This window comes from Trifolium pratense, linkage group LG5 (genome assembly GCF_020283565.1).
Source record: "Trifolium pratense cultivar HEN17-A07 linkage group LG5, ARS_RC_1.1, whole genome shotgun sequence".
Lineage (NCBI taxonomy): Eukaryota > Viridiplantae > Streptophyta > Magnoliopsida > Fabales > Fabaceae > Trifolium > Trifolium pratense.
Window position 1 is genome coordinate 55,090,422 of NC_060063.1, and position 27,612 is coordinate 55,118,033.

The 27,612-nt window shown below is 34.0% G+C and overlaps 2 protein-coding genes across 3 annotated transcripts; one reads left to right on the forward strand and one right to left on the reverse strand.

Moving 5' to 3' along the window:
- Positions 1 to 1,898: 1,898 nt before the first annotated feature.
- LOC123886925 (polygalacturonase-like) lies at positions 1,899 to 5,560 on the reverse strand. Its single transcript, XM_045936196.1, has 5 exons — positions 5,105 to 5,560; positions 3,912 to 4,201; positions 3,428 to 3,656; positions 2,365 to 2,617; positions 1,899 to 2,158 (listed from the first exon to the last, which is right to left on the reverse strand). Exons 1-5 carry the CDS (start codon positions 5,531 to 5,533, stop codon positions 1,899 to 1,901), a joined length of 1,461 nt encoding a protein of 486 aa, XP_045792152.1. The 5' UTR covers positions 5,534 to 5,560.
- A 2,307-nt stretch (positions 5,561 to 7,867) lies between these two features.
- On the forward strand, positions 7,868 to 27,406 carry LOC123883298. 2 transcript variants are annotated; one of them, XM_045932049.1, is made up of 26 exons: positions 7,868 to 8,171; positions 8,904 to 8,984; positions 9,892 to 10,029; positions 11,609 to 11,719; positions 11,815 to 11,865; positions 11,970 to 12,070; positions 12,607 to 12,700; positions 13,506 to 13,637; positions 13,779 to 14,039; positions 14,139 to 14,217; positions 14,566 to 14,657; positions 14,763 to 14,846; positions 16,482 to 16,556; positions 17,414 to 17,461; positions 18,148 to 18,243; positions 19,926 to 20,155; positions 20,395 to 23,897; positions 24,007 to 24,083; positions 24,200 to 24,280; positions 24,862 to 24,933; positions 25,014 to 25,119; positions 25,279 to 25,333; positions 25,462 to 25,590; positions 25,683 to 25,800; positions 26,396 to 26,478; positions 26,629 to 27,406. In XM_045932049.1, the coding sequence occupies exons 1-26, from the start codon at positions 8,007 to 8,009 to the stop codon at positions 27,047 to 27,049; spliced, it is 6,483 nt and encodes a 2,160-aa protein (XP_045788005.1). In that variant the 5' UTR covers positions 7,868 to 8,006; the 3' UTR covers positions 27,050 to 27,406. The 2 variants fall into 2 exon arrangements, with proteins under 2 accessions (XP_045788005.1, XP_045788006.1); XM_045932050.1 differs by lacking the exons at positions 7,868 to 8,171; positions 8,904 to 8,984; positions 9,892 to 10,029; ... (3 more) ...; positions 12,607 to 12,700; positions 13,506 to 13,637 and having other exon boundaries at positions 13,845 to 14,039; positions 14,132 to 14,217.
- The last annotated feature ends 206 nt before the right edge of the window (positions 27,407 to 27,612 follow it).

The following is a 27,612-nucleotide window of genomic DNA, read 5'->3' on the forward strand; positions in this document are numbered from 1 at the left end:
TTTGAATCTATTTGAACTATGTAATTTTCGTAGAGGATCGTATTATTGCGTTTCGATCTTTATATTTATTCAATTATCATATGTGTTTTAATGATTTTCATAAGTATATATATATGTTTGTGTGTGAATTGATTCAAGTACCGAATGGGTACTAACCCTAACTTTGGGAACTGAAACTAAGAAAATTGTACAATCAAGTAGTTTAGGTAGACATATCGAACTTTTGATTATGACTATATGATTAACGAACTTTCACATTAAAAAGACAAATTTAATGATTGTATGATAATTATCACTCCAATGGACAAATTAAAAAGAGAGCATGACAAATTAAAAAGACAAATTTAATGATTGTATGATAATTATCAATAATAATAATTTATGAAGGACGGACACAGACACCGGATACGACACAGACGTGCCTACACCAATAATAATTTGAGAAAATAACACAATTCAATGTAATTATAAGTATGGCTGTCATGTCAAGTGTCAAACACCGACGTGTGTTCGACACCGGGACACGCCTAATCCGAAAAATACATGTGATACATAAAATGAGGAACATGCAACTATGTATATAAGAAAGCAAAGTTTCTCTATCTTTCACTCTCTCACACACATACAGTTAACTCAGAATTGTAAATTAAAACCAAACCTACTACCAAGGAATCTCGGATTAAGGTTTTAAACCCTAATCCAGGTATTCCATCACGTAATATTCAATCAGGACAGAACAGAATATTGGAATTATGAAGTAGAAGAATATTAAAAAATGAAAATAATACCTTTAGAAACCAATGAACGATTGCTCAAAAAAGAAATGAACAATTAAAAGCGATGACAACACTAAAACCAAAAATTGAATCAAGAAATATATATATATACTGCCTAAATTGACAGAGGGATATAAGCTTGGCCCCCAAGTTTCTCACGCGCAGCGCGACTTTCCAATTTTACCCTTCACTAGTTAGTTAGCGAGTGCTTAAAAAAACAGTTTGCAACCACTGTAAACTGATGAGTTCACATTCTAGATGGCGAAACTGCGACAATAAAAAAACTTCATGCAGTTAAATGTAATTGACACGTGGTTAAATGTGATTGGTCATGTGTGAGTGTGACATAGCTTCAATCAATCAAATTGGTTGGTGAATTCTATATATTCACACCATTTGTTGCATTTTTATTTTTCTTTTCAGTTTTTCTTGTGTTATTTGTTCATTGTTTCGTTTGTAAACGGCTGCATAGTCCGTCGACGGTTAATCATATTACTCATGCCGATGTTCTTTAGTCACCATAGTTGGGAGTAAGATGGTAATCAATGAGGGAATTTTTGTGGCCAAATTAGGAACGATATATGACTAACCTATAGGAATTCTCCCCGATTTCGTTTTACCCTGGGAGGGTCTTTTTGATGTACTTTTTCTATTTAAATATTGTTGCAATGTAATTTTTGGTTTTGGTTGTAATGAAAATCAATAAAGTTATTCATATAGCATGGCCCCTGCGCAAAGATGACATGCACAAATCGAGAAAATCAATGAAGCTAATCATATTCAAATGCTAATTTCCTGTTATTTTTCTATAAAAAAACGTGTTCGCTGGCTTGACTGCAAACTTACAAACCGGTTCATTGTTTAGTCAGCAAGCACAGACTTGTTCGCTCTGTAACCTGCAGAATGCAGAAACTATGGCAATTCTGCGCGCACATCATTAATAGATATAAAAAATAAAAAAATAGAAAATATCAAAATATCATTTCATATATATTGATCTGAGTCGTCATTTTACCTAGAGGGCGAACTGTCCCATAATTTGTTTGGATTGTATGTTGGAAACAAAATTTCCTTAAAATTATGGGGAGTGAAATTTGTTTTTTGCCATAGTTAGGTGGGAATTCATGTGTCTATTGTGTGACCTCGCCTGTTGCAATAAGTGCAGTAACAATCTTTCTTGCCATGTCCATTAAAAGACGATGCATGACCTTTGCCACGATCTTGTGATTTTCTTGAATCATAAGCAACATTAATCAGAGTATTGGAATCCTCAGAAATAGTAACATTATCAGGTTGTGTTAGTAATGCAACATTGTTGCTCTCTTCTTGAGTAACCATATAGTAAACTTTGTTGATTGAGGGTAATGGTTCCATTAGTAAAACTTGAGTTTTCACAATAAAGAAGTTATCATTCAAACTTGTTAGGAATTGAATGACCTGATCTTCAAGGCGAAATTCGCAAGCAGCGCGCATAGATGTCTAATATATGGCTTGTTCAAAAAAAAAAAAAAATAGATGTCTAAAATAGATTACATGAATGAATACAAAATTAGGAAAATCAAAAGCAAAAAAGTATTGTTACATATACATGGTTGATTGTGCTTCACTCCACTAGTGGTGGGTTCACCAGGTTGAACTACACAATTGTTGGATTGAACTAATGCATTGTTATATAATGATAATGGTTCACCATGTTGGTTTTCATATGTAAGCATCACATCTTCTAAGCATATTCCAGTGCATGGATTTGTTGGACTGCAATCAAATTTAACTCCTACCTCTGTTGCTGAAGTTCCATGAATATTTTGGTACATAATGTTGCTAATTTTAATCCCTGAAGCCTGCTTGTTTGTATCAATAGAAAATTAAATAATAATTCAATTAGGTTAAACTTTAAATGATATATTTAAATAAATATATAAAAAGTTGTGTTATTTTATTAATGTCAAGGGGGCAAAGAGTACTCTCTAGGTTTTTATTTCCGCCACCTAAAATACACACACATGTTCCCTCATCCCAAAATGCTTCTACGCCCGCCCCTATTTTTCACTATAAGGAGTTTTTCTTCCTGCCTTCATCCCATCGTTGTTGGGTTACGAGGGTACAGCGGGGGATCATCCACATTGAGCTTAGAACAACCATACAAGTGAGTTGGACACCACACTTTTACCTAAAATCTTAAAGCATTAGGTTTATGGGTCGTATCACTTATAAAGTGTTCAACCTCCACTTTACTTGCACTGCCGTTGCCGCTGCATGCAACGGGACATGCCGCCTGACCACCTTTGTCGGGAAGACTTTCAAATTTCAATACAAGGAGCTGGTTCGTCTAACCATCGGCTCTGATATCATTGTTGGGTCACAAGGGGGCAGTGGGGTATGATTCAATTGGGCTCAGAACAATCATACAAGTGAGTTGGACATCACACTTTTACCCAAAACCTTAAGGCATTAAATTTATGAGTCATCTCACTTACAAAGTGTTCAACCTCCACTTTTTTAATCAACGTGAGCTCGCCACAGATTCTCACCTCCTAAATTGCCTTTAGCTCGATCTCCATAGATTTATGTACTAGTAGGGATCCTAGCTTACATATATACATAAATTGAAATCCTTAACTTGAATACAAAATTTCTTTTAAAACACTCACCTGACTGGGACAATCCTTTCGACCAGGACAATAATTTTGGTCGATCAAAATAGGAGTTTGAACATTAACCATAGTAACATGTTGGAAAAGGATGTTTCTTGCAAATCCATTGCTAGGTTTCCCCCAAGACTTAATTCGTACACCATTGGTTGTTCCGATAAATTTCACTGTTTTAACTGTCACGTGTTCCACACCAAGCTCTTCAAATTCCTTCCCCAAACTTCCAACACTGCACCACAAAATATTGGACCAATGTTAAACAATAACACACACTACTAGAAAAAATTAAAAAATAAATTGTTTCTAATTATTTGTTAATGCAAATTGAGATTTACTTTTGTCGTCCTATTTATTTTTTCGCACGCCCCACACCCAAAAACACCCTATTTTTATATCGTACGGATGACATTTTTCAAAAAATTCATTTTTATAACGTGCGAGAAACTGATAGAACGACAAAAGTAAATCTCATACAAATTATTACCTAATTCCATGACCAGGACCACAAACAATATCTTCTATCCATAAATTTGTTGTTCCAGGCCCAATTGAGATGCAATCATCACCTGTTGCTATATTGGAATTGAGAATGTTGACACTTGATGAGGATTCAACATGAATACCATCTGTGTTAGGACTATTTTCTGCAGCTGATATCTTAACCTCTTGTATTTTGACATTATTGCATTTGTCTATCACTATGTGAAACATTTGACTATTCAATGAGGTTATCCCATTGATAACTATGTTGTTGGAATTTCTAAATCTCAAGTTCTGTAATTACATAAAAAGAAAATGACATCAAAATTAAGAGCTAAACTTTAAATTATACTAGTAATTTGGTAAATTTGTTTTCAAATAAGTACTAAACAAATGTTAGAAAAGTTATTGCCACATACTTATATGAAAAAGAGGAAAATATATAATTAATACATCAAATCCAAGTCATTCCAATTAATTTTTTTTAGTATATTAGGTATCTCCGCACGCTTTTTGCACATACTAATTCTTTTGAAGGTAACTAACATCCATTTCAGAGATAATTTCTTCCGACAAATGTTTTTCGTACACACCGACCGTAGGATCAAATAGTTAAGGGACCTAAATATTTACCACTTATGACAGTCATTCCAAAATATTAAGTCCAACTAAAGGTTACTAAAAGACAATTTTTTTTTTTTTTGGTATAAAAATATATAGACAATTTTTAAGAGGGATATAAGATACTATTACTAAATAAAATTCATATCTACTCAAAAAAAAAAAAAATCACTTTAAAAATAATTCTACCAAATAAATCAAAATTGATCTACCTTTTTTTTACGCAAAAAAGATCTACCTAAATCTTGCTCAATTTTATAAAGAGTATCAAAACGAATATGCAAATATTGTGGGTTTAGTTAAAATATTTAAATGGTTATTGGAACTTTAGAGTATCTTAACAAAGATTGTATTACCAATATTGCTCTATTTTAAATCCATAAAATTCTAAATGAAAAACACAAGAAAATTAATTGACAATTCATCGAATAACCAAACGATCAATATCGATTGGTTCATATGTTTCAATTAGAGTAAACTATTAGAGAGATCTCGAGTTTGAATTATAGTTAAAAGTCATTCTCTTAACAATCGGTGTGGATTAAGATTAAAAAGAAAAAAAAGAATGTAACATACCGTAGCACCCATTGGACAACTCTCACCGGATCTCTTACAATCCCACAAACTTGTGCCTTGACCATCAAGAAAACCATTACCAATAATTGAAACTCCATCAACATCTTCAAAAAGCAACCAACTCTCTTCATTTCCAATAACATCATAATTAGAATTTGCTAATAATGTACCATCGATAATAACCGTGATATCATTGTTATTGCAACTACCCTTAAACACTACACTATCACTAACTAAGAACTTTCCTTTTGGCACATAAATTGTGGTTGGTGCTGTTGAGCTACATGCTCTAGCCCACGTAGTAAGGATTGCATTTGTTGAGTCAGTTTCCCCATTAGGGTTGGCCCCAAAATTTTCAATATTTAGAGTTTCACCAATAGCAATGGCCAATTTAGATGTGAAGATCATAAAGAGTGCTAAAGCATGCATAAGTATAAAAGTGAGATTATTTGGCCTTAGTTGTGCCATTGAAAAGGGTGGGAAGGGTAGGAAAAAACCTTACCAAAAAAAGGGGTTTTGTAATCAAGTTAAAGAAAAAAATTAAGACACACACACACACACACAAGGCCTTGATGAAGAAATTTGATTTGTAAAATTAAGAAAAAATAAAATAAAAAGGTTTTGTGTATATGTGAAGAAAGATGTAGTTTAAAAAAAAAGAAAGATATAGTTTGTATTAGAATAGGTTAATATCTTTTATATTTAATATATATATTTTATGTAAATATTTTTTATACTGTCAATTTTTTTAAAAAAAAAATTATATTCCATATAGATATCTTTTATATTTTATTTAGGAATTATGACGACATTCAATTATTATAATAAAAAAAGTTTTGAAAACATGCATGTGTTAACTAATTAATCAAAATTTATTTTTTGACGCAACTAATTAATCAAATTGAAACACGAGGGAATAGATATTGGATTGGATGCAAGATTTATGGACTTAAAAAAATGAATATATATAAATATTTGGCGTGCTAACAAATTAATGCATGAAATTGAGTGACATGATGTACGTAGCTTAGAAATTGTTCCAATATTGATGTATGATTGAGCAGCATCCTCTATATCCAACATGGACAATTTTATGATGAAATTGCTTCACTCCAATAGTCATATTCATCAGGAAAATTCTCTTTATTCACACATGGAAGTGAAAATTTGTAAAACATAATAAATTTATGATCTTACAAACGAATTATTAGGAAGGAGTTAGATTTCTACAGAGTGGTTGATGAATGTTCGAATCATGAAGGAAAGAAGAGCTTGCAAACGAATTTTAATATGAACCATGTTCCATCATAATCGGGTACTTAAAAATATTTAAAACGCTCAACACATTGTCGTTTTTAAGCGAGACATTCAGCGAGTTTGATGTGCTAAAAAAAAATAAGAGATTGGAACTTATTTCTAGGACTATTGGGGATTAGGGGCCGATTAAAAATTGAAATTTTTGTCTTCCACTGAATCATGAGACAATTTTTTGTCTTCTAACGAATTGTCTAAAATATCAAAATAACTTTTTGTCCATCAAACATGTACAAGACAAATTTTGTGCAATAATTTAAATGTTATTTGTCTTGTGTTTTGCTGTGTTGTTTTGTCAATTCCCTATGAACTGGGTGGACCGGAGTGGAAGAGGATGGGTACAGTTGCCGGATTCTTGTATCGTCTTCATTGCTACTCATGATGGATATCTCCTAGCATATGTATCATTTTGTCCAAAGTAGCGGGTAGAAATGTCCGACTTTACGCAAAAAAATTTCCAGAATTATGGAGGAGAACATGGTAATTTCAAATTACAACTTAGTGAAGAAAACACATCCTTTTACGATGCGACATTTCTCCCAAGTACCTTAATGGGAGGAATGTGGAAACATGTCGGTAAGGATCAAGGTTTCATGGGAGGCATGTGGAAACTTTACCTTATGTGACCAATCTGGCTCAATGTTAAAATGGATGGTTATTTTGCTCGACCCAATCCGGAGTACCTTATGTGGTTCAAATTTTTGTTTTGGCAAAACCCAACACAATTCGGCCCATGTACACCCCTAGTTTTAAATTGTGTGTGATGGTGGATGCATTTGTAAATTGAGGAAAATAATTTTTTTTGGTACATATGGAGGAAAATAATTTAATTGTGGTGATTTAAGAATATGAGTGATAAACAATAAAGATAATTCATTCCCATATTCGAATAATATTAATAATGAATTGGTCTAAATAATAATGATTTTAAGCCTTTTAAACATGTTTGTAAAAAAAAGCCTTTTAAATATGTTGTCAGAAGTTTGATCCACAACTAATTCTTATGGAAAAAATTGTAACGGTAAAAATTTGGTACTTATATAAACGATGTACTTATTATAACACGATAACAAAAAGAATAATAGCCGAATATAGTAGTAAATGAAAATGTTTACAAAAACAAAATTTGACATCAACATTATATACAAACTTCTATATTTTTTTTTTTTACCTCTGTCCTCAATTACACCACCGCACATATTTGATCAAATTTTTGGTAATATTTTTTTGGAATCAATTAAAAGCTTTACAAAAAAACAATGAAATACCACTAATAGTAGAAAATTGAAAAATTTGACCAAAAAAAAAAAAGTATTTACTAAATAACAAAAATGATCTCTACCAAAAAAAAAAAAAAAAAAAAATAACAAAAATGAAAATATTTGACCAAAAGAATAAAATAAAATGGAAATTTATGTATTTACTAAATAATCCTTGGTTGTGGGATCTACTATCTAGCCTAGTTTCGTTTCATTTCTAGTCTACAACTACTACTACTTGGTTGCGGAGGGGTGAGTAATATAAAAGGGACTGTGTAGTTTAGTTCATTCATTGATCAATTAACACTAACACGAAAAGAAGAACGAAAATGGAGGTTGAGTTAGAACCTCGCGTGAAACCGCTTCAATTCAAGGTCAAAGCTATGTCTAGAGAATCTCCGTCGCAAAAGGCTCTTAACGTTCTCGACTCCGACCTCCGTTCTCACTGGTCCACCGCTACTAACACTAAGGAATGGATTCTACTCCAACTCAATGTGAGTTTGTTCCTTTCTTACTTTCCGTTATTTTTTTTGAATTGTTGAAATTAGTTCTTAGGTTATTCAATTCGTGTTTGAGTGTTCGTGCTGAAATTTTGTTGATTAATTGCTTTTGATTTAACTTAATGGAGTTTCTGGATAAGTGATTTTAGGTTTTTTTGTAACTGTTGATGGATTGATGAAGTTGAGAACGATGAATTTAGTGTGGTATTAATATAGTATATGATATGATATGATATTATGCTGAAATATTATAGTTAAGTACTTAAATTTAAATTAATTGAGAGAGAGTATTCTGATTGGATCTTATGGAATGTATCATTTTCACTTTAATTATAGTGAGTTTGCAAGTGTGGATAGGGTGGTGAAGTTGAGAAGGTTGAATTTGATGTGATATGATATACTCCTTTTTAATAAATTATGATGATCAGATTTTAATAAATTGAGAGTATTTTGAATAGATTTTATAGAATATAACTTTTTTTTACTTGAATTATAGTTGATAGAGTGGTGAAGTTGAGAAGGTTGGATTTACTTTGATATGCTATTATGCTGAATTGAATTTTAATAAACTGATAGAGAACTATAGGTTTTTTGCAAGTGTCAACAACATAGTGTGGTGGAGTTGAAAGTAATTTATTGTACTGTGTAGGATTAATATGATTAATTAGTGATTGTTTATGTGTTTTTGCGTACTTGAGTTTAATTAGTGTTGTTTTCTTGTTGTAGGAGCCTTGCTTGTTGTCGCATATACGGATTTATAACAAGTCTGTGCTCGAATGGGAAATTGCAGTGGGCTTGCGGTACAAGGTTAGTGGCTGAAAGTTTGTTGAACTAATTATCATTGGCAATTGATACTCTTATTCTCACGTCTAGTTTCTAGATATATAAAGTTTCTGTTAAGTGTCTCAATCAACTGTCAACTATTTTTTGAACCCAATTTTTTGCCGCCCGTCAATTCTTTATAAAGTGGAGTTTTATGATTGATTATTGTTGAGCGAATGTTGTAACGTTATATATAATCAGACGATTCAATGTAGGGGGTACCACACAGAATGGTACAGTGTCAGAATGTCAGTATGTAACTCCTAATGCACAAGTTTTATTAAACTAATCTTTTTTGATGTGTCAATGTCACCCTTTTTTGACATCATATCTTCTACAAACAAAAATTGTGGTCTTGGCCGGTAATGGTGGATAGAATAAATGATTACAATTAAATTTTTGATGTTTCTATTATGGTTGAAACTTTGGTATGTGCAATCTTCTCAGTAAGTAATAAGTCTGATCATTGTTTTTTATGCGGGGTTTCTGAATACTTGTGGTATAGGCTCTTGTTGTTTTACTGACTCGTGATATTGTCAAAAGGATGCACGTTTGTTGAATTCTTTCTTGACAGACAGGCCATTTATGATGTTTAATGTAATTAAGTTATGCTTATTAAATAAAGAGTAGTAAATAATTGATTGTGAAAAATAATTACACTTGATGTGGATGCTATTTTATTATCTACACACTACACAGTGTTGAGTAATTTTTCTATAGCTTTTAATAAAGATTCGTTATAAATGTCAATTTGTGTTCCAGCAATTACTTTTTTTTGCGAATGATGCACTGTTGATTATATTTTCTTCCTTTTCAATTGGATATGGCCTGTTTGTGCTTTTAATTATTCATTCTATAATATTGTGGTGCATGGTTCTTATTTGCATGCCAGCCAGAGACATTTCAAAAAGTTCGCCCACGTTGTGAAGCACCCAGACGTGACATGATCTACCCTACAAATTACACTCCATGTCAATATGTGAGAATATCTTGTTTGCGTGGAAATCCCATCGCTATCTTCTTTGTTCAGGTATACTCTTATTTCTTTTTCATGTTTACTCTTCATCATTTGTTATTGTTCTGAAGTCAAATCCTATGGTTAATGTAAGGTTAGATTAGTTTAACTCATGTTAAAATCAAGTCTACTCTTCACATAATTGATTTTGAACAGCCAAAATATCATCCAAATGGAGTCTAGTATTGTTCTAATCCATTTTGGTCTCATTGAAAATTTTATTCTGGAGTGAAGCAAACAGACATAGTTGAGGAAAGTATCTAAAATGGAATCTCTCTAACTCTTACAAAAAGATCCTCCCAGAATCTAATGTGGGACCAATTTCCTAACTTAAGTGAATTCAATCGTGTAAAAGAGACATATTCTTGACAAATGGATTTTATGAGGCTTGAGTGAGATGGGGGTAATGGTCAGATTGTAACCCCACCACTCAGTCTGGTGTTAACCGTTAAAATATGCTTGATGCCATTGGGCAGAGAATTCTATGAGGAAGTGCCATAGCATTTTCCAAAAGAAGTAATATTTTGTAAACACCAAACTCACTTGACTAAAACCCACTTTTTTCTTGGTCTGGAATGAACTTCCTAGCTTGCTAAATTGATTTGCACTCCTTTTCTCGTGCGTACATTATCAATTAAAGTCTTGTTTAATTTTCAATTAATTTGGAAACTTGGAGTAGATTCTTGAAAGATACATGTAGTAATGTAGGAAGCTAGTAAGGCAAGTGTATTTATGGGTAAATGGCTCTTATCTTGTTATACTTTCTGTTCGCGCGAGTACTTTCTCTTTGTGAAACTTCTATTACTTTTTTACATAAAAATTCAATTTAAAAAAATGATAAAAAGAAGATAGTTGGGCTGAGAGAGACTCTACAACAAAGTGCCATCACATTTGAAGCAAATCAATGCTGCACTTTAAATTCCTTTGAATCAACGCACACCTAAAGTTCATTGATCATTTTATTGAAAATGCCTTGTACTATATCCTGCCTCACAACTAGAAACAGTGCACATGATAAAACTTCTCATGAAATTCGTATCGACAAAATTTTGGATTGTTTGCTCCTCCAAAGCACTTGAAATGAGTCTTCTGTTGTTCTGATCTTTTACAGCTCTTTTACATTGTTTAGTTTTATATGACAGCTCTGTTGTTCTACTCTGATACCTTTCTAGAGAAAAGGAATTTGTAACAGAATTTCATTCTAGAATATTCTGAAGAATGATTTGATTCCATTGATTGAACAGAAATGATTACAGGTGTATATATAGGATTCTTATCCTTCACACTCTGGGTTAACATACACCCTTCTGCAACTAACTCCTAATCAGATAAGAATAAAAGAGCTGCCAGGTGGCACTGCTCTGAACAATGGATACACTGATATAACAGAATAGACTATTTATTTTTACTTAACTCTTACAGACTTTTATTTCTATGCTTTTGTTTTAGTTCATTTAATCTATTCCAACTATTCCTTATCCTCCATTTTTTAGTTTTCTCTATTTATTTCTAATACAATTTCTTTCAACAAAAAAGGTGTTACAGATGCTTTCATTTGTTATTGCTGAAAGTTTATTACCATCTTCTCTTGCAGCTAATAGGAGTTTCTGTGGCTGGTCTTGAAGCTGAATTTCAACCAGTTGTTAATTATTTGCTACCACACATTCTATCTCATAAACAGGATCCTCATGATATGCATCTCCAGGTTGATTACATTTAGCTGTCATCAACGTGCTTATAATGTAATTTATTTCTTCTCATATTATTATTTCGGTTTCCTTTCTGATGTTTTGTTTGTAGTTGCTGCAAGACTTGACAAATCGGTTGCTAGTATTTCTCCCACAACTTGAGGTAAACAATAGTAGAATGTACTTTAGTTACTTTATTCATAATTCTACCTTTCTTTTTGGCTTTCCGTTTTTTTATTCCATTCAGCATTGTATATAAAACTGCAGACAGATCTTGCAAGCTTTCCAGATAATCCTGAATCTAACCTACGGTTTCTTGCCATGCTAGCGGGTCCTTATTATCCTATTCTTCATGTGGCGAATGCAAGGTTTGTTTGCTTTTTATATCCTCTTTATGATCCAATAATTTGTCACTGGTGGGAAGTTTTATTTTGTTTGGATTTACTTTGTTAATAATTCCTGATATTGGTTTGCTATTCTCGACTAATGATATGTATGTTTTTGAATAATGACATGTATGTTTATTACTTTTAGCAATGAAATATTCTGTTGTATACAAACATGAGATGAGTATAGGTTTGATTCATGTTCTCTTTGTTTTTGTGAGTTTTAAACTTGATTTGTGGTCATTGTTTAGATGTGGAAAATATTGATACTTTCTTTCACTCCTCCGTAAACAAACATTGGAAGTATACATCATTGAAACAACTTAGAGTTTATCTTCAATTTCTCTTCTATTTTCCTTCTCTTTTATTTCTCTCTTTCGTATTTCTCTCTTCCACATTTTTTTCGCCATTCAAACAAACTGAAGCTCCTGAATTACAAATCCAATTAGTGTTTTGGTGTGCATTGAGTATTTTGCTATTCCTATTTGCTTTATTACAAACTATTTGTGTAATTACAGGACAACTTCAAAGCATCCAGGCAGTATCACTGACTCCGAAGTCTATAGAAGTAATCAACTGTCACCAGCCTTAACTGTTTCCTCTAACTTTGAGGTAGCTTCCACAGCCTTGTATTTCTCTGATAAACTATTTTATGTGTCTCACTATGGCATTTGAATGTTTGGTGTTCACATTGAATACTGAAATGCATTTACAGTCTGTATTAATTTTGCTTTTTTGACCTTTCAATTTCCAATTTTATTTTTCCTTGATAAGAAAATAAATTTAGTTAGAGAGGAGAAAGAAAGAAAATATTCGAGAAGGGGATGTGATATTCTCCTAAAGGAATCACCAAAAAACAAAGAAAGAAGGAACCCATCAAATTGGAGGAATGCTTACCATTCTCCCAATGCACCTGACAAATAAGCCTATTTGAAATAGCAACTTGCTAATCAGTAACCACCTCATATAAGTTAAGAATGCCACTTTATCCAACTGAAGTGGTGTGCATTTCTCTCCAACCACCAATTTGTTGCAAACACTGGACACTGACAGAGACCTCGCCCTATTGACAAAACCATAAAATGGCAGTTCCAAGGTCTGTGAAAATCATATCTCACCAAAAGTATTGAAAACAACATCAAATTATTCATGTTAATCTTGTTGAGATTCCACAATCCACATCTACTAGAGATATGGCCAAAGTAGTCCTGATAAGGCTTGGGCAATCCTCGCATCTCGTGCCAATTTTTGTGATTGAATTAGGCCTAAAATTCCAAATTCTAAGATGCTATTAGAATCTATCCTTCCTACCATGTTTCTATTTGCTTTTTATTACTTAGCTTTTTCTGTATGTATTATTTTGTCTTTCTGCCTGTATGAATCACGTCTTCACTCAAATATTTTTCTTAAAATACAGCCAAGAAGATCACGAAGTGCATCATCTTTCAATTTGTCTGCATATCGTTCCATGGTTTTACGGCCAGATACAATTTTTATGTTGCTGAGAAAGGCTTACAAGGATTCTGATCTGGGCTCTGTTTGTCGGATGGTATTTATCTCTCTCTTTTTTAGCCTTTTAAATTTTAATTTACTCAGGAAATATCTATCTTATATTTGTATCTGACAATCTGTGCTCAGCTCAGCCTCTTCTTGCTGATGGGTTTTACTTTGCACTTTTCCTTTACTCCAGGCATCTAGAATCATGCAGAAAATCATTGATCCTGACCCTGAGAAAGATGTATCATACCCTCAAAATGAACTTATTGCCCCTTTCGAGGAGAAATCAAAATCGGAACTTCCTAGTCCTTGCACTTTAGTAGATTACACAAACCTATTTGGCGAGGAGTTCAAAATGCAAGATGAGCACTGGGATTGTAGCTATCTTAATGTACTAGATATTGGGGCAGTGGAAGAAGGGATCTTACATGTTCTTTATTCCTGTGCAGCTCAGGTTCATTACAATCAAATGTTATATAATTCCCTTGTGTCAATTTTATTTTCAAAATTTGCAGTCTTTTATGTACATTGTTTAACAATCTGCAGTTTACAGCCTGTTCTTTGCAGCAAGATGGCTGAGAGAATTTCGGAATTTTGGGCTGCGCTGCCGCTTGTACAAGCTCTGCTGCCAGGTTGAGTTTTACTACTAAGTTGCTCCTGGGTTTAGCAACAGGGTCTCAGCATAATGAAGCCACTTTGTGTATCATTATGAAATACTGGGATTTTTGTAATTGAATTGTCCATCCCAACTCTTATTAAGAAAATGATAGTTGTTAGTTCCATTCATTTGGTATCTTGTTCAAACAATGTAGTTCTTACTCAGGGAATTTTATTATTTTCCTATAAATTTTTATTTTACATGAAGGAACAAATATCAGCATCTTCTTTTTTGATCCATAAAATTGCATTGCTGCTATTATTTCTTTTATTAAAACCACATTATTTGATGTTTGGTTTTTTCTCTGTTGGACTTTTGATAGCTTTACGCCCATTGTTGAGCAATTCTTTTGATGTTGTGGATGACTCGTTTTCTCAGTGGAATCAACCTATTGTACAACAGGCCTTATCTCAGGTTAAATTTAAAATGCTTTCATAGACAAATCTGACTGGAAGTTTATAACGTGTTCCTTTTGGTGTCATCAAACATGATTTTCCTGCTTATGTTTCATGTGTGCAGATTGTTGCTACTGCAACATCAGCTACCTATCGCTCCCTTCTTCACGCTTGTGCTGGTTATCTATCTTCGTATTCACCATCTCACGTTAGTCAACCATCTACTTCATTTTATACTGGAATGTTAACTTATTTCTTGTATGTTGTGTTAAGCTTGATTAGTAATCTGCATAATTGTATATTGTCTTGTCAGTAGGTAACTATGTTGCGACTTGCGATAAGTAATATGTTCTAAAGGGGGTGAAAAATAGGAAAATTGAAGGAAAATGAAATGATAGTTTATAACATTGACATATTTAGTCCGCTGACTCGGATCAACTTCATAAAGTTCAAATCAGAATTTGAGAGCTGACCATTATTGCATTTACTTGTCCATATATGGCTCCACTGGCTCTGTTTATTCTGCAGGCTCTGAATTTGTTCTGAATTGCTTAGTAGCATCAGTATGCAATATGCTCAATGCTTCTGCTCCATTTCGAGCTGTTTGAAATAGCGAAAACTTTAGTAAGAAACAAGGATATACAGATAAACATGATACAAGTAGATAATTTCAAACAGCTCAAAATGGAGCAGAAGCATCAAACATATTGCAAACTGATACTGCTAAGCAATCCACAGCAGATTCAGAGCCTGCAGAATAGAGCCAGTGGAGTCAGATATGGACAAGTAAATGGAATAATGGTTAGGTCTCAAATTCTGATTTGAACTTTATGAAGCCAATCCGAGTCAGCAGACTAAATATGTCAATGTTATAAACTATCATTTCACTTTCGTTCTATTTTTGACCCCCTTTAAACCATGTCAGTTATTGCAAGCTGCAACGTAGTTACCTACTGGCGCTTAAGGTCGGTTTTATTACAATTATGCATTTGTTTAGAGGTTGGAAAATTTCTATAGATAAAGGAAGAAAATCATTACGATGATAGATATAATTCACATCCTTTTATGCACATGTTTTCAAAATTTGTTTTTTTTTTTGAACGGCAAATATATTAATAACCAAGTCTTTGCATAAGACGAACAAAGACCGCTAAAATTCTCAAAATTTGTTCTACACCATATTGAATCATTCACCTAATCTTAACCCAAATCAGAACAATGCTAGAATATGAAGCATGGGTTTTTCACAAATACCACACTAGATTAGCCAGTGAACCTGCACATTGTGTTTATTCTGAGTTTTTCTTTCTTTTCTTTGGATAAAAATAATTTATATATTGATTATTGCAAGGACCACTTTACAAATAATAGGCTTACCTAGGAGAGAGCTTTAGGCTTGCAAATTGTTTTTTCAAGATGTAAAAGAAGGAAACCCACTTGGGTTGGTCTGGTGGTATTGACTTGGGATCTGGGAGTATGCTCCTCCTTAAGGTCTCAGGTTCGATTCTCTCTGGTGCCAATTTGAGTGAGATAATTTAGCTTATTCAAAAAAAGATGTAGAAGAAGGCTATTCAATGTACGATCTAGAAATTCAAAAATAATATGTATAGAATAAAACTCTAGAAGGGTCATGGAATCAACTCATTTTATTTGAATTAGAAGACACACAAATGGAGTAAATGAGACCCGAAAGGTAATGTAAATAGAATAAATTGATATCAATGATACTGCATATAATGTTGAGGGGAAATGGTTGCTAAAAGTATCACTCTGAATTTTTTTGGTTCTACATAAAATAATTTATCTTGGGTTTGCAGCTGATTTGGCTATAAAATTTTTGTAGGCTAGGGCTGCTTGTGTGCTGATTGATTTATGTTCTGGTGTACTAGCACCATGGATTACTCAAGTGATTGCAAAGGTATGCTAGAAACAGATTCCACATATTTTTTTGGATATTTCATAGATGTTTCAGCCCTGATGATTTTTGTGTATTATTACGTTTTTGTCAAGGTTATCACCATCACCATATTATAATACCAAAACCTGGTTCAGTGTTTGCTCTTTCTGAATCGTGTTTAAGTTTCTTGCATGTTTTATTTGGTGCTTATTTAGAATAAGTTACTCGTCATTCATATATTTTCTGCTGGTTTTTCCTTGTGAAATACATTGTTCAGCCTCATGCTGAATGTTAGGTGTGCTATTGATCATTGGACATATTTTGGTAACTGTTTTAATGGTTTTGTGAGAAGGGTAACTTATGATGGTGACATGAAATCTAAGATACTATATGGTTTTGGTAGGACTGTAGGATTGCAATGCTCATTTTATCAGAATGGTTTCTTTTTAGCTTAGCAGCTGGTAATGGATAAGATTATATAAGATTATATGTTGGGTTTCCATTTGGGTTTGAAGCATACATGCTGGGGCCCAAAGTATTATCCCATATTCTGCAAGTTCCTTTTGCTTAATGCTCTTCGTCTTTTTTTTTTCCTTTCTAATTAATACTCTTCGTCTTAAGGGTTTGTTTTTCTCTAACTAAATATATTAAAATTAATAAGACGAAGTTACTGGACTGCTAGTTGAGTTTTGCTTCTTTCTTAAGTACATGCAAATATAAATTTTGCTTTTAACAACTGGCTACTTATATGTTTACATGAAGTTCTTTTAAATCTAAATTGACTTAGAAAGCAGGTTGGCATGAATAAACTTGTGTATAGTCATCAGTTATTATTCAAACATTGTCTGATTCCTCATCTACGAGTTTATTTTGAATAGGTTGATCTTGCTCTGGAACTTTTGGAGGATCTTTTGGGCATAATCCAGGTTAGTTTGTTTCTCATGCTCATATTTTGTATTGAACAAGAGCGAAAAGAGAGAAATGGTGAATCCATGTGTTAAGCTCCATGACATAGAGAAAATTATATAGATGAAAAGTAAATAAATACAAATATAACTAGTATTTTAAGTACCTTAAATACATGACTTAGTTAGTATGTTTGCAATGAACCTAGATGCTATTCACATGCTTCCTATCACCCTCTCAAGTTGGAGTATATTGGTCATTTGAATGGGCAGAGTGGTGATGTCTCTAGATAAAAAAAATTCTCTAATGAAATGAAAATTTATCCCCGCACCTAAGGCGTTGTCCAATGTAGCTTGACAACTCCTTGAATCAATGTTCGTGAGTACTTGCCACTTTGTATCACAAGGGCATTAGAATAAATTGGGTAGGGAGCATAAGAATATCACAATTGTTCTTGTTACTATACTTACATGATCGTGGTTAGCTTATATACACTACATTTAGACACTATTTATGCTCTACATATTTGAACATATTGCTCGTGTATTGACAGTATGTAACTTTCAGACATTGATCTTTGTGGACTACACACTTCCCTTGTGTTGTGTGTTTGTTGAATGATCTGTTTGTTCAAATTTTTTCCTAGTTGCTTTTTTTTTTAACAGACCTAGTTGCTTATTATTCTTGATTCTGCCATGTCTATCAGGATGCTCACAATTCGCTCATTCGTGCTCGTGCTGCCTTGAAGTATATTGTGCTAGCTCTTTCTGGGCATGTGGATGACATATTGGGAAAATATAAGGTACTTAACTTACTCCACGAGTATAATAATTACTGCTTTTTCTCTTCCTTTTCTATGTAATATTGATGTGTTGTTTTCAAAATTAGAGTTTCCGGGGGGTACTGTTAGATAACCCATATGTTAGTTACTGTTAAGAGTCTCACATTGGATGAGATAAGGCATGAAAATGTGTTTATAAGTGGGATCAGTCTTGCACTGGAGGAGAGGATGAAAAAATTGATGAAAGAAAGGATTTGTCACTGTTGATGGCCAAATTTAAACTTTCCACTTGCAAATATCTTTGTTTTCCGGCCAAATCTGCTTGTAGTGTAGGGCTTATTATGTTTTGTGTGGCATGGCAGCTGCTTGTGTGCGTTTTCTGCATTTGCTACCACTCATGTTTTCAAGCTAAATTTAGAGAGTAAAAGACAACTTTTGGGCCCTTGAGGCCCACTACAGAATAAATATTACTTAAATTAAAGAGCACTATCAAACAAGTTGGGCTTTAGACCACTTATTCTTTTAGAATAAATAGTAGTAGTAATAAACCAATAATAAAATAGCATAATAAGAATCTGAAAAAAAATATAATTTTTACAAAAAAAATAATAGCAAAATTTATAATCAAGTCAAAGACAACATAATTAAATCTCATTAAATGAACATTCAGTGTGTGTGTGTGGTGTCTATATATATATATTGTAATATAGCATAAAATATTTAGATATATTTGGTACTCACTCCGGTCCTTTTTATAAGGAACACTTTGAGAAAAAAAAAATGGTCCTTTTTATAAGAAACTTTGACCAATTTTCAAATGTTTTAAATGTTTAATTTCACTTATGCCCTTATTTATTATGAGAGAATATTAAAAATAAGTAAGTTGGTTGAATTAAGAGTAATTAAATAAGGGTATACATGGAATACATTTAAATTTATAAGAGTATTAAATGAAAATAACTAGGTAAAATGTGTTTTCTTGGTCTGTGTAATTTTTTCAAAGTATTCCTTATAAAAAGGAACGGAGGGAGTATTAAGTATAATTATTTAATATATACACACGCACACACAAGTTACAGTTAGGTCTGGAAAACAATTAAAAAAAGATTGGTCGTGATTTAGGCTGGATTTTACCCTTCTTAAAAGAGAATCGTGGACTTAACAGAGGAGTACTGCTACGTCCAGAGAGCCTCTTCTAAGATTGTGTAAGTAGTTATACTTTTTTTTGTGTTTTCTTATACTTTTTGGAGAGAGTAGATGAGTTTCTTCATGATATTTTAGTTTAATTCTTTGTTCTACTCTACAGTTCTAATTACATAATCAATTTTGTTGAAGAATCTAGAAAGATCCATCTGGTTTGTATAACTCTTTTGGGGATATTTCTGGAATATCCCAATTATCTAATTCTTGATTAATATCTTCAAAACAAATTTCTTCTTTAAAGACTTTGTTTGAGAAAGTTTGAGATTGGTGTTCAGTGAGTGAAGATTGAGATGACTCAATAAAGATGCGGGGATAAAGAACATAGCATGAATACAATAATAATTCAAATAACAGCCATTCTGCTACACACTATCCCGCTGTCCAAGTTTAAGGAGATCAATTGATTGAGATCTTCATTTGTGCAAGGAGATCAATTTCTTTTCCAAACACACAAAGAAGTCAGTCAAATAATTTAGATTCTTTGTATTGTGCCTTCACAGGAAGTTAAACACAGAATCCTCTTTCTTGTGGAGATGCTGGAGCCTTTTCTTGATCCTGCTATTGCTGTATCAAAAAGCAAAATAGCTTTCGGAGATCTATCTTCTTCATTTCCAGAGCAGCAAGAGCACAATTGCATGATTTCTCTAAATATCATTCGGGCTGCAGTACAAAAGCCAGCTGTTCTGCCTTCTTTGGAATCAGAATGGAGAAATGGGTCGGTGGCTCCTAGGTAATGCATGGTGTCATGTGTCTGAGGCAAATTATTTATTCTGTGGGATCACTTTGCAGTTTATTCTTTCATTTATATATTTAATGAAGTACTTGATATATGTTGTTGATCTTTCACTTTCTAACTAGTTTGGGAATGAATCATAATTTAGTTAAACATTCGATGCCAAAACAAAATGCATTTGGACAGATACTAGTTAAATTTATTTCGTTGTTTTACACTTTTACTTTTGTCTGTAGTGTGCTTCTCTCGATACTGGAACCACACATGTTACTGCCGCCTGATGTTGATCTTTGCAAATCTGTTTTAAGACCAACTGAACATGAAACTGCATCTGTGTCACCTCTTTCCTCTGGGGTTAATGGTGGAAGTTCTTTTTCCAAGTTCAATGGTCATGATGAGTCTGATGGCAAAATGGAGGTACCAGAAACAGCAGGAAGATCTGATTTTATTGAAGACCGTAATCTACTTTTTGCTCCACCAGAGTTGCAGGGCATTTCATTGAGAAACAGTTCTTATGTTCCTAACCATAATAGCTCTGTTTCTAACGCTGGGGATATTAGAATGGAATCGAAACATGTGATTGATAAACATTCCACCCATCGTTTTCTTTCTAATGTTGTCATAGATTCCGGCCTTGGTTTTGAATACTTCAACCTGCAGGCAGATTACTTTCAACTTATAAACTATCAAGATTGTGAGCTTCGTGCTTCTGAGTTTAGACGCTTGGCTTTAGATTTGCATTCTCAGAATGACGTCACTGTTGAAGCCCATGATGCCGCAATTGATGCTTTTCTGTTGGCAGCAGAATGTCATGTAAACCCTTATTTTATGTTGACTATTGGAGCCTCTTCAAAACTTACAGACCTTTTGAACACAAAGGAAGGTAAAACTGTGCACTCTCATACTAATGTGAATGCAAAAGGGGCTTTTGGAAAAAATAAACCTAACCTAGAAACAATAGCACATTTAGAGAGAAAAAGAGATAAACTTGTTTTTCACATTCTGCTTGAGGCTGCAGAGTTGGATAGGAAGTATCATTTAAGAGTATCTGATGGTGAAGGTGGTCCTTATTGTGCTGAAGGTTTTGATGAACAGGTTATCAAGATTTCTTCTCATGATGAGCAACATGCAGATGCTTTAACCTTAGTTCGACAAAATCAAGCTCTACTCTGTAACTTTTTGATCCAACGTTTGCAGAGAGACCAAATTTCAATGCATGAAATTCTCCTGCAAAGCCTTGTGTATTTTTTGCATACTGGCACTAAACTATTTTTCCCTCCAGAAAGTGTGATTGATATCATTTTAAAATATGCTGAAGACTTGAACAAGATGCTGGCATCTTTTCATCATGAGCCGAAGGAAGGTAATTTGAATTTGGCACAAGAAAGAACAAACGGGGTAGAGCGACGTTGGTTACTTTTACAACAATTGGTTATTGCTTCAAGTAATGGAGGTGAAGAGGAAAATTTTGGAACTAGCATCCAAAATAGTTATCTCGGTGGAAACTTAATTCCCCCTTCAGCATGGATGCAGAGAATTTCTCATTTTTCTTGTTCTGTGTACCCTTTGGTTCGATTTCTGGGGTGGATGGCAGTATCTCGTAATGCCAAACAATATATGAAAGACCAAAGTTTTCTTGCATCTGATCTGTCTCAGCTGACATATTTACTTTCCATTTTTGCTGATGATCTTGCTGTTGTTGATAATGTGATCGATAAAAAGTATGAAGAGGTTAAAATTGAAGATTCACGGGTTGAACATAGTTCCTCAACAAAGAAAGAATTTGAGCGAGGTAACCAATATCATGAAGAACAATCTTTTTCTGCAGTCTACCCTGAACTCTGGAAGTTCATTCCAAATATGAAAGGGAAATTTGAATCATTTGGAGAAGCCATTTTAGAGGCTGTTGGTTTGCAGCTAAGATCTGTATCTTCCACTCTTGTGCCTGATGTTTTGTGTTGGCTTTCTGAACTGTGTTCATGGCCATTTTCTTTCACTTCTTCAATTGGCAGTGATAATTTGAAAGGTTATAATGCGAAGAATGCCAGAACAATAATCCTTTATATACTTGAAGCTATTATAGCTGAGCACATGGAAGCCATGGTTCCTGAGACACCTAAATTGGTGCATGTGCTTGTGTCACTTTCAAGTTCTTCATACTGTGATGTGCCATTTCTTGAATCTGTGTTGCGTTTCTTGAAGCCAATTATTTCTTATTCTTTGTCCAAGGTCTCTCGTGATGAAAGGTTATTGGAAGGTGATTCCTGTCTGAACTTCGAGGAATTATGCTTTAATGTTCTTCTCAGTAAAATCAAACAGAAGAATGATATCAAACTTCCTGAAGATAAAGAGTACAATGTAGCACTTGGTATTTTTATTTTGGCTTCAATTTTCCCTGACTTATCTATTCAATATAGAAGGGACTTTTTGCAGTCTTTATTAAGTTTGGTGAACTTTGCTGATTCAGAGCCAACAACTTCTCTCTATGATTATATCAGTGCATTTCAATGTGTTATGGATAATTGCAAACTACTATTAGTTAATGCATTAACAGCATTTGGTGTTATTCCTCTTCGGTTGCCCCCTTTTCCTGGTGTGAGTGTTGGTGGGCTTTCTGATGATAACTTAACAAATTCCTGGTTTCTTAGCGATATTTGTCACCATTCATTTGAGAATGATGTGCATAATGTAGAACATAACAATTCTGCAGCTGATGATGATCATTGTCATTTACCTTCTGAAGATTTGGAAGGGTTTTCTAAAGACATAGAGGTTCTCATATCTGAGCTTACTCCAGCTATTGAGCGCTGTTGGAATCTCCATCATCAGATAAGCAGAAAACTGACAATATCATCAGCAGAGTGTTTTGTCTTCTCAAAATGTTTGACATCAATTTCTCAAAAATTTCATAAATGTGAAGATGATGATCAAGATTCTTCACTGACCAAATCATCTGACCTGTTGTCTCTTCATTGGAGAATTGGTGTTCAAGGCCTCTCTGAACTGATCACCGTCCTCCAAGAAAGCAGTTGCTGGGAAGTTTCTTGTTTGATGCTCGATTGTCTACTTGGAATACCCTATAGCTTTTCCCTGGATAATGTGGTAGGCATTATATGTTCGGCCATAAAGAAAGTTGCCTGCAATGCACCGAAAATCTCATGGCGTTTGCGGAGTGATAAATGGCTGTCTTATTTAACTGCCAGAGGCATCTATAACAGTCGAGAAAGTGAGATTCCTCTCACAGATCTATTTTGTACATTCCTGGGACATGCAGAACCTGAACAACGTATCATAGCAGTTAAACATCTGGGAAGACTTCTTGGCCAGTGTATGAATGGTGAAAGAGAACTGATAAATTCTAGAATTTGCACAGACTTTGTTCCAAATAAGTTAGTTTTATCTATTCCCGATTATGTATTATCTCAGCTGGTTTCAAATACTTGGGATGAGGTTGTTGTGCTGGCATCATCTGATACAACATTACAAATAAGGGTTCATGCAATGGCTCTTCTTTCAAATTATATACCATTTGCCGAGCGCCATCATATACAATCTCTTCTTGTGGCAGCTGATAGCATTTGTTGTTTGCATAATGCACAACCTTCACATGATGGTTCTATCCTTCAACTTTCATTAGCACTTATTGCTTATGCCTGTCTTTGCTCACCACCCGAAGATATTTCTTTGATCCCTCAAAATGTATGGGAAAATGTTGAAACTCTAGCATCAACAAAATATGGTATACATCTTCATCCTTGTCACATCTGTATGAAATGGGCATATTATAATTTTGGATTGTGTTCTGCATGCTTTTAACTTTAAAAATTTGGTTTCTGTTTCTTTTCTAGATGGCAAGCTTGGAGACCTCGAGAAGAGGACTTGTCAAGTTCTATGTAGATTGAAAGACGGAGATGAGACCAAAGAGGTATCTTTTAAAATGAAACTAGTCTCACTCGTACCAATTAAGATAAAGTACATATTAGTTTTTTTTTGCTGTTCTATCTTGTCCCATAACAAATTCCTAAATTATGCTTTTGTAAGGCCCTGAAAGAAGTACTTCATTCAAATTCTTCAAAGCAGTATGATCCAGATTTTGCTAGCACACGTGAATCTGTGCTCCAGGTAATATACTTAAAACTATCACATCATCATTTCAAATTTGTGGAAATCCAAATTTTGTTTGCGTTGAAGTCCGGTGTTTTATACATGCACCATATTTGTGATCTAATAGCTCTATTTTGTGTCTGATGCCAACATCAGGTCACGTGAACTTATGTTGGTGTATGGCTTCGGATTAATTTATTGACTTGCAATCTTTGAGCCCTACCTAAGAATGTAGACTCCCAAGTGAATAGACACACTTCTTTTCATTGTGTTGATTATGATATGTTTTTGCCTGCTTGTATTTGCAGTTCGTATGCTTGCTAAAGTTCAACAAAATTGATATCACTTGTCTTCTTTACTTTAATTAGAAAGTTTCACATTTTATAAATTGCCAATATTTGTTGGAACTTCAGTTACTGTAAGCTTTGGCTAATCATGAATGTGTCTATTGTCATGAACAAGATTAATTTGGTTCGTTTCATATATCATCCCGTGAAACATTACTAGTTTTCACTTGTCATACATTTTGCTTGGTCTTCATTGTCAAATTTTCTTTGACATTTGATTTCATCTTTTTTAACATCATTGATTTGCATTAGGTCCTTGGCAACTTAAAGGCGGTTCACTCATACTTTGATGTATTCTCTACAAAAACTAACCAAGATGATATGGTATGCGAGGTCATTAACCCTAACAATTTATTGTTTTAAAATCTAATCAGATTAGTTACACATATTTGAATATTTTCTAGGAGCTAGAGGAGGCTGAGTTGGAACTAGACATTATACAGAAGGAACGTGCATTACCAGGACAAGTGGAGGATTCCAAAGATCGGAATCAAATTACAAGTTTACCCTGTAAGTTCTTTCTGCTCGCAAACTAAGTGTTTTATAACTAAGGCAAAAGTTTTCACACAGATTTTTGGGGTCATATGGAATCGTTTTACAACTCTTTAGCTCGTGAGAATCCCCCACCACTCTTCCACTTTACCTATTTTATAAAATTTGAACTTACAGTCAGCGGAAAGGATGTTTCAAGGCTTCAGCAGATCAGAGAGTGCATTCGTACCCTGTAAGTGATTTTAAATTTCCCCGTTTCCACCTGGAAGAGAATGCTAATTGTTTCCTTCATATACTTAGATAATTTGTAAGTCTGTACGTGTGAAGTGTTTGAAAACTTGTTTATTGTGTTGTTATCAGAGAAAAGTCCAAACTTAAAGAAGATATCCTAGCCCGTAGGCAAAAGAAACTACTTATAAGACATGACCGTCAAAAATATTTGGAAGAAGCAGCTTTACGGGAAGCAGAAATTCTGCAAGAACTTGATAGGTATTAGCTCCTTGTTGAGGGTTTTGCTGCTCGTTTCATGTTGTATTTATTTTTTGTACTGGCAAACTGAGCATTGTCCAAAAAATAAATAGGGAGAGAGTGACTGAAATGGAGAAAGAGATGGAAAGACAAAAGTTATTAGAAATAGAGCGTGCTAAAACAAGGGAACTGCGTCACAATCTTGATATTGAGAAAGAGAGACAAACACAGGTATCACACTCCTTTAAATATATTTTAAAATTGTTTGTATGAAGTGACAGCGGTGAGTTCTTATTGGTTGTTAGTGCAAAATAAATTTACATTGACATTGCACGTCTCTTTAACTCATTAGAGAATAGAAAGAATGGTCTACTTAACTATTAGGTTTAACTCAATAAATTTACATTGACAGTGCTGCCATGGCTTGACCTATTAGGTTTTTATATTGGGTCTAACTCAACCTTACAAAATCGGTGAGGGGTGCCACTCTTTATAAATTATATTATAAACTATAGTCAGGTCTTATATTTAATCTATATGTGCGCTTGGGTTTTCCAATTGACAAATAATGCTAAAGAGGGTATGACATTCCTGCAATGACACTTTTAATTATGTATTCCATACTCTCTGACCTCTGCTACATCCAGGAGGTTTCTTTATGATATATATTTATTTCTACCTTCTTTCATCAAAGTGCGTAGCCAAAGTAGAAAATGCATCATCTTTAAGTAGATAATGTAGTTACACTTTTTTTCCCTTAAAAGCTTTGAGAAATAGTCTTTCTGTTTCACGGCTTTTGAAATGATACCTCTTCATTTATATGCAGAGGGAACTTCAGCGTGAAATAGAGCAAGCAGAATCAGGAATTCGGCCATCTCGGCGTGACTTTCCTTCCTCCACTCACAATAGGTAAGCTTTCGTTCTTTTATAAATTTATTAAGAAAAGTTATCCTTGCTCTAGATGTTCGGGTTACAATTTTTTTTTTTCTTTCAAATTCTCTTGGAAATGATTGATTTTATTTTTGTTTTACACGGTTTTGTGGGTTTCTTATCATGTAGTCGACCTAGGGATAGATTTCGGGAAAGAGATAATGGGAGATCTGGTAATGAAGGGAGTGCTAGAGTTGGCCCTGGAAGCTTACAGTCTGAAATCCCGTCAACCAATTCATCAATGGCAGCCTCACCAACTATAGTTCTTTCTGGCTCACGGACATTTTCAGGCCAGATGCCAACTATCTTACAGTCACGTGACCGACAGGATGATGGTGGCAGCATATATGAAGAGAATATTGATGGAAGCAAGGATTCGGGTGATACCGGCAGCATTGGAGATCCAGAATTGGCATCAGCATTTGATGGCCAGTCAGGTGGGTATGGGTCCCAAAGACATAGTTCAAGGGGAAGCAAGTCAAGGCAACAACTAGGTGAACGTAGAGACAGAGAAAACAGGCGTGAAGGGAAATGGGAAAGGAAACATTGATAGCTAGTGAGCATAGATCTTATGCACTTCAATTAGATCGTCTTCGTTGTATATACATGTATCTATACAGGCACCAAGACTGTAGCTGTATTTGCCCAGGCAAAACAAAATACCTTCAGTTAGGAATGTACTTGTGAGCTTGGAAAACTCTGCAGAACCATGGAGAACTTGGCTCGTTGGGTCTGCTACTGTTGAACAGTGTTGTACAATATCTTATGGATGGCTAGACTATATGCTAACTAATTTATGTACAATATTGTGGATGGTTGTTCAATCGATGATTCTCATGGCTGCATAAATGGATGAAATGGCAGCCTTTCAGCTATAATATTAATAACTTTGATTTAATTCTTTGAATCACTAATCTTTCTCTTTGTAATCATTTGAAATTTGATCTTGAGACGGCTTTGTTTGGTGGGCATATGATAAGGAACATATCACTATGGCACTAGCAGATGTTGACCACGCCCTACAATTTTAGCATCCCAGACACATCAAGAAGTATAAACAATTCTGAAGTATGATAGCTCTTCTACATACCATTGTTGATACTTGGGCAGTTA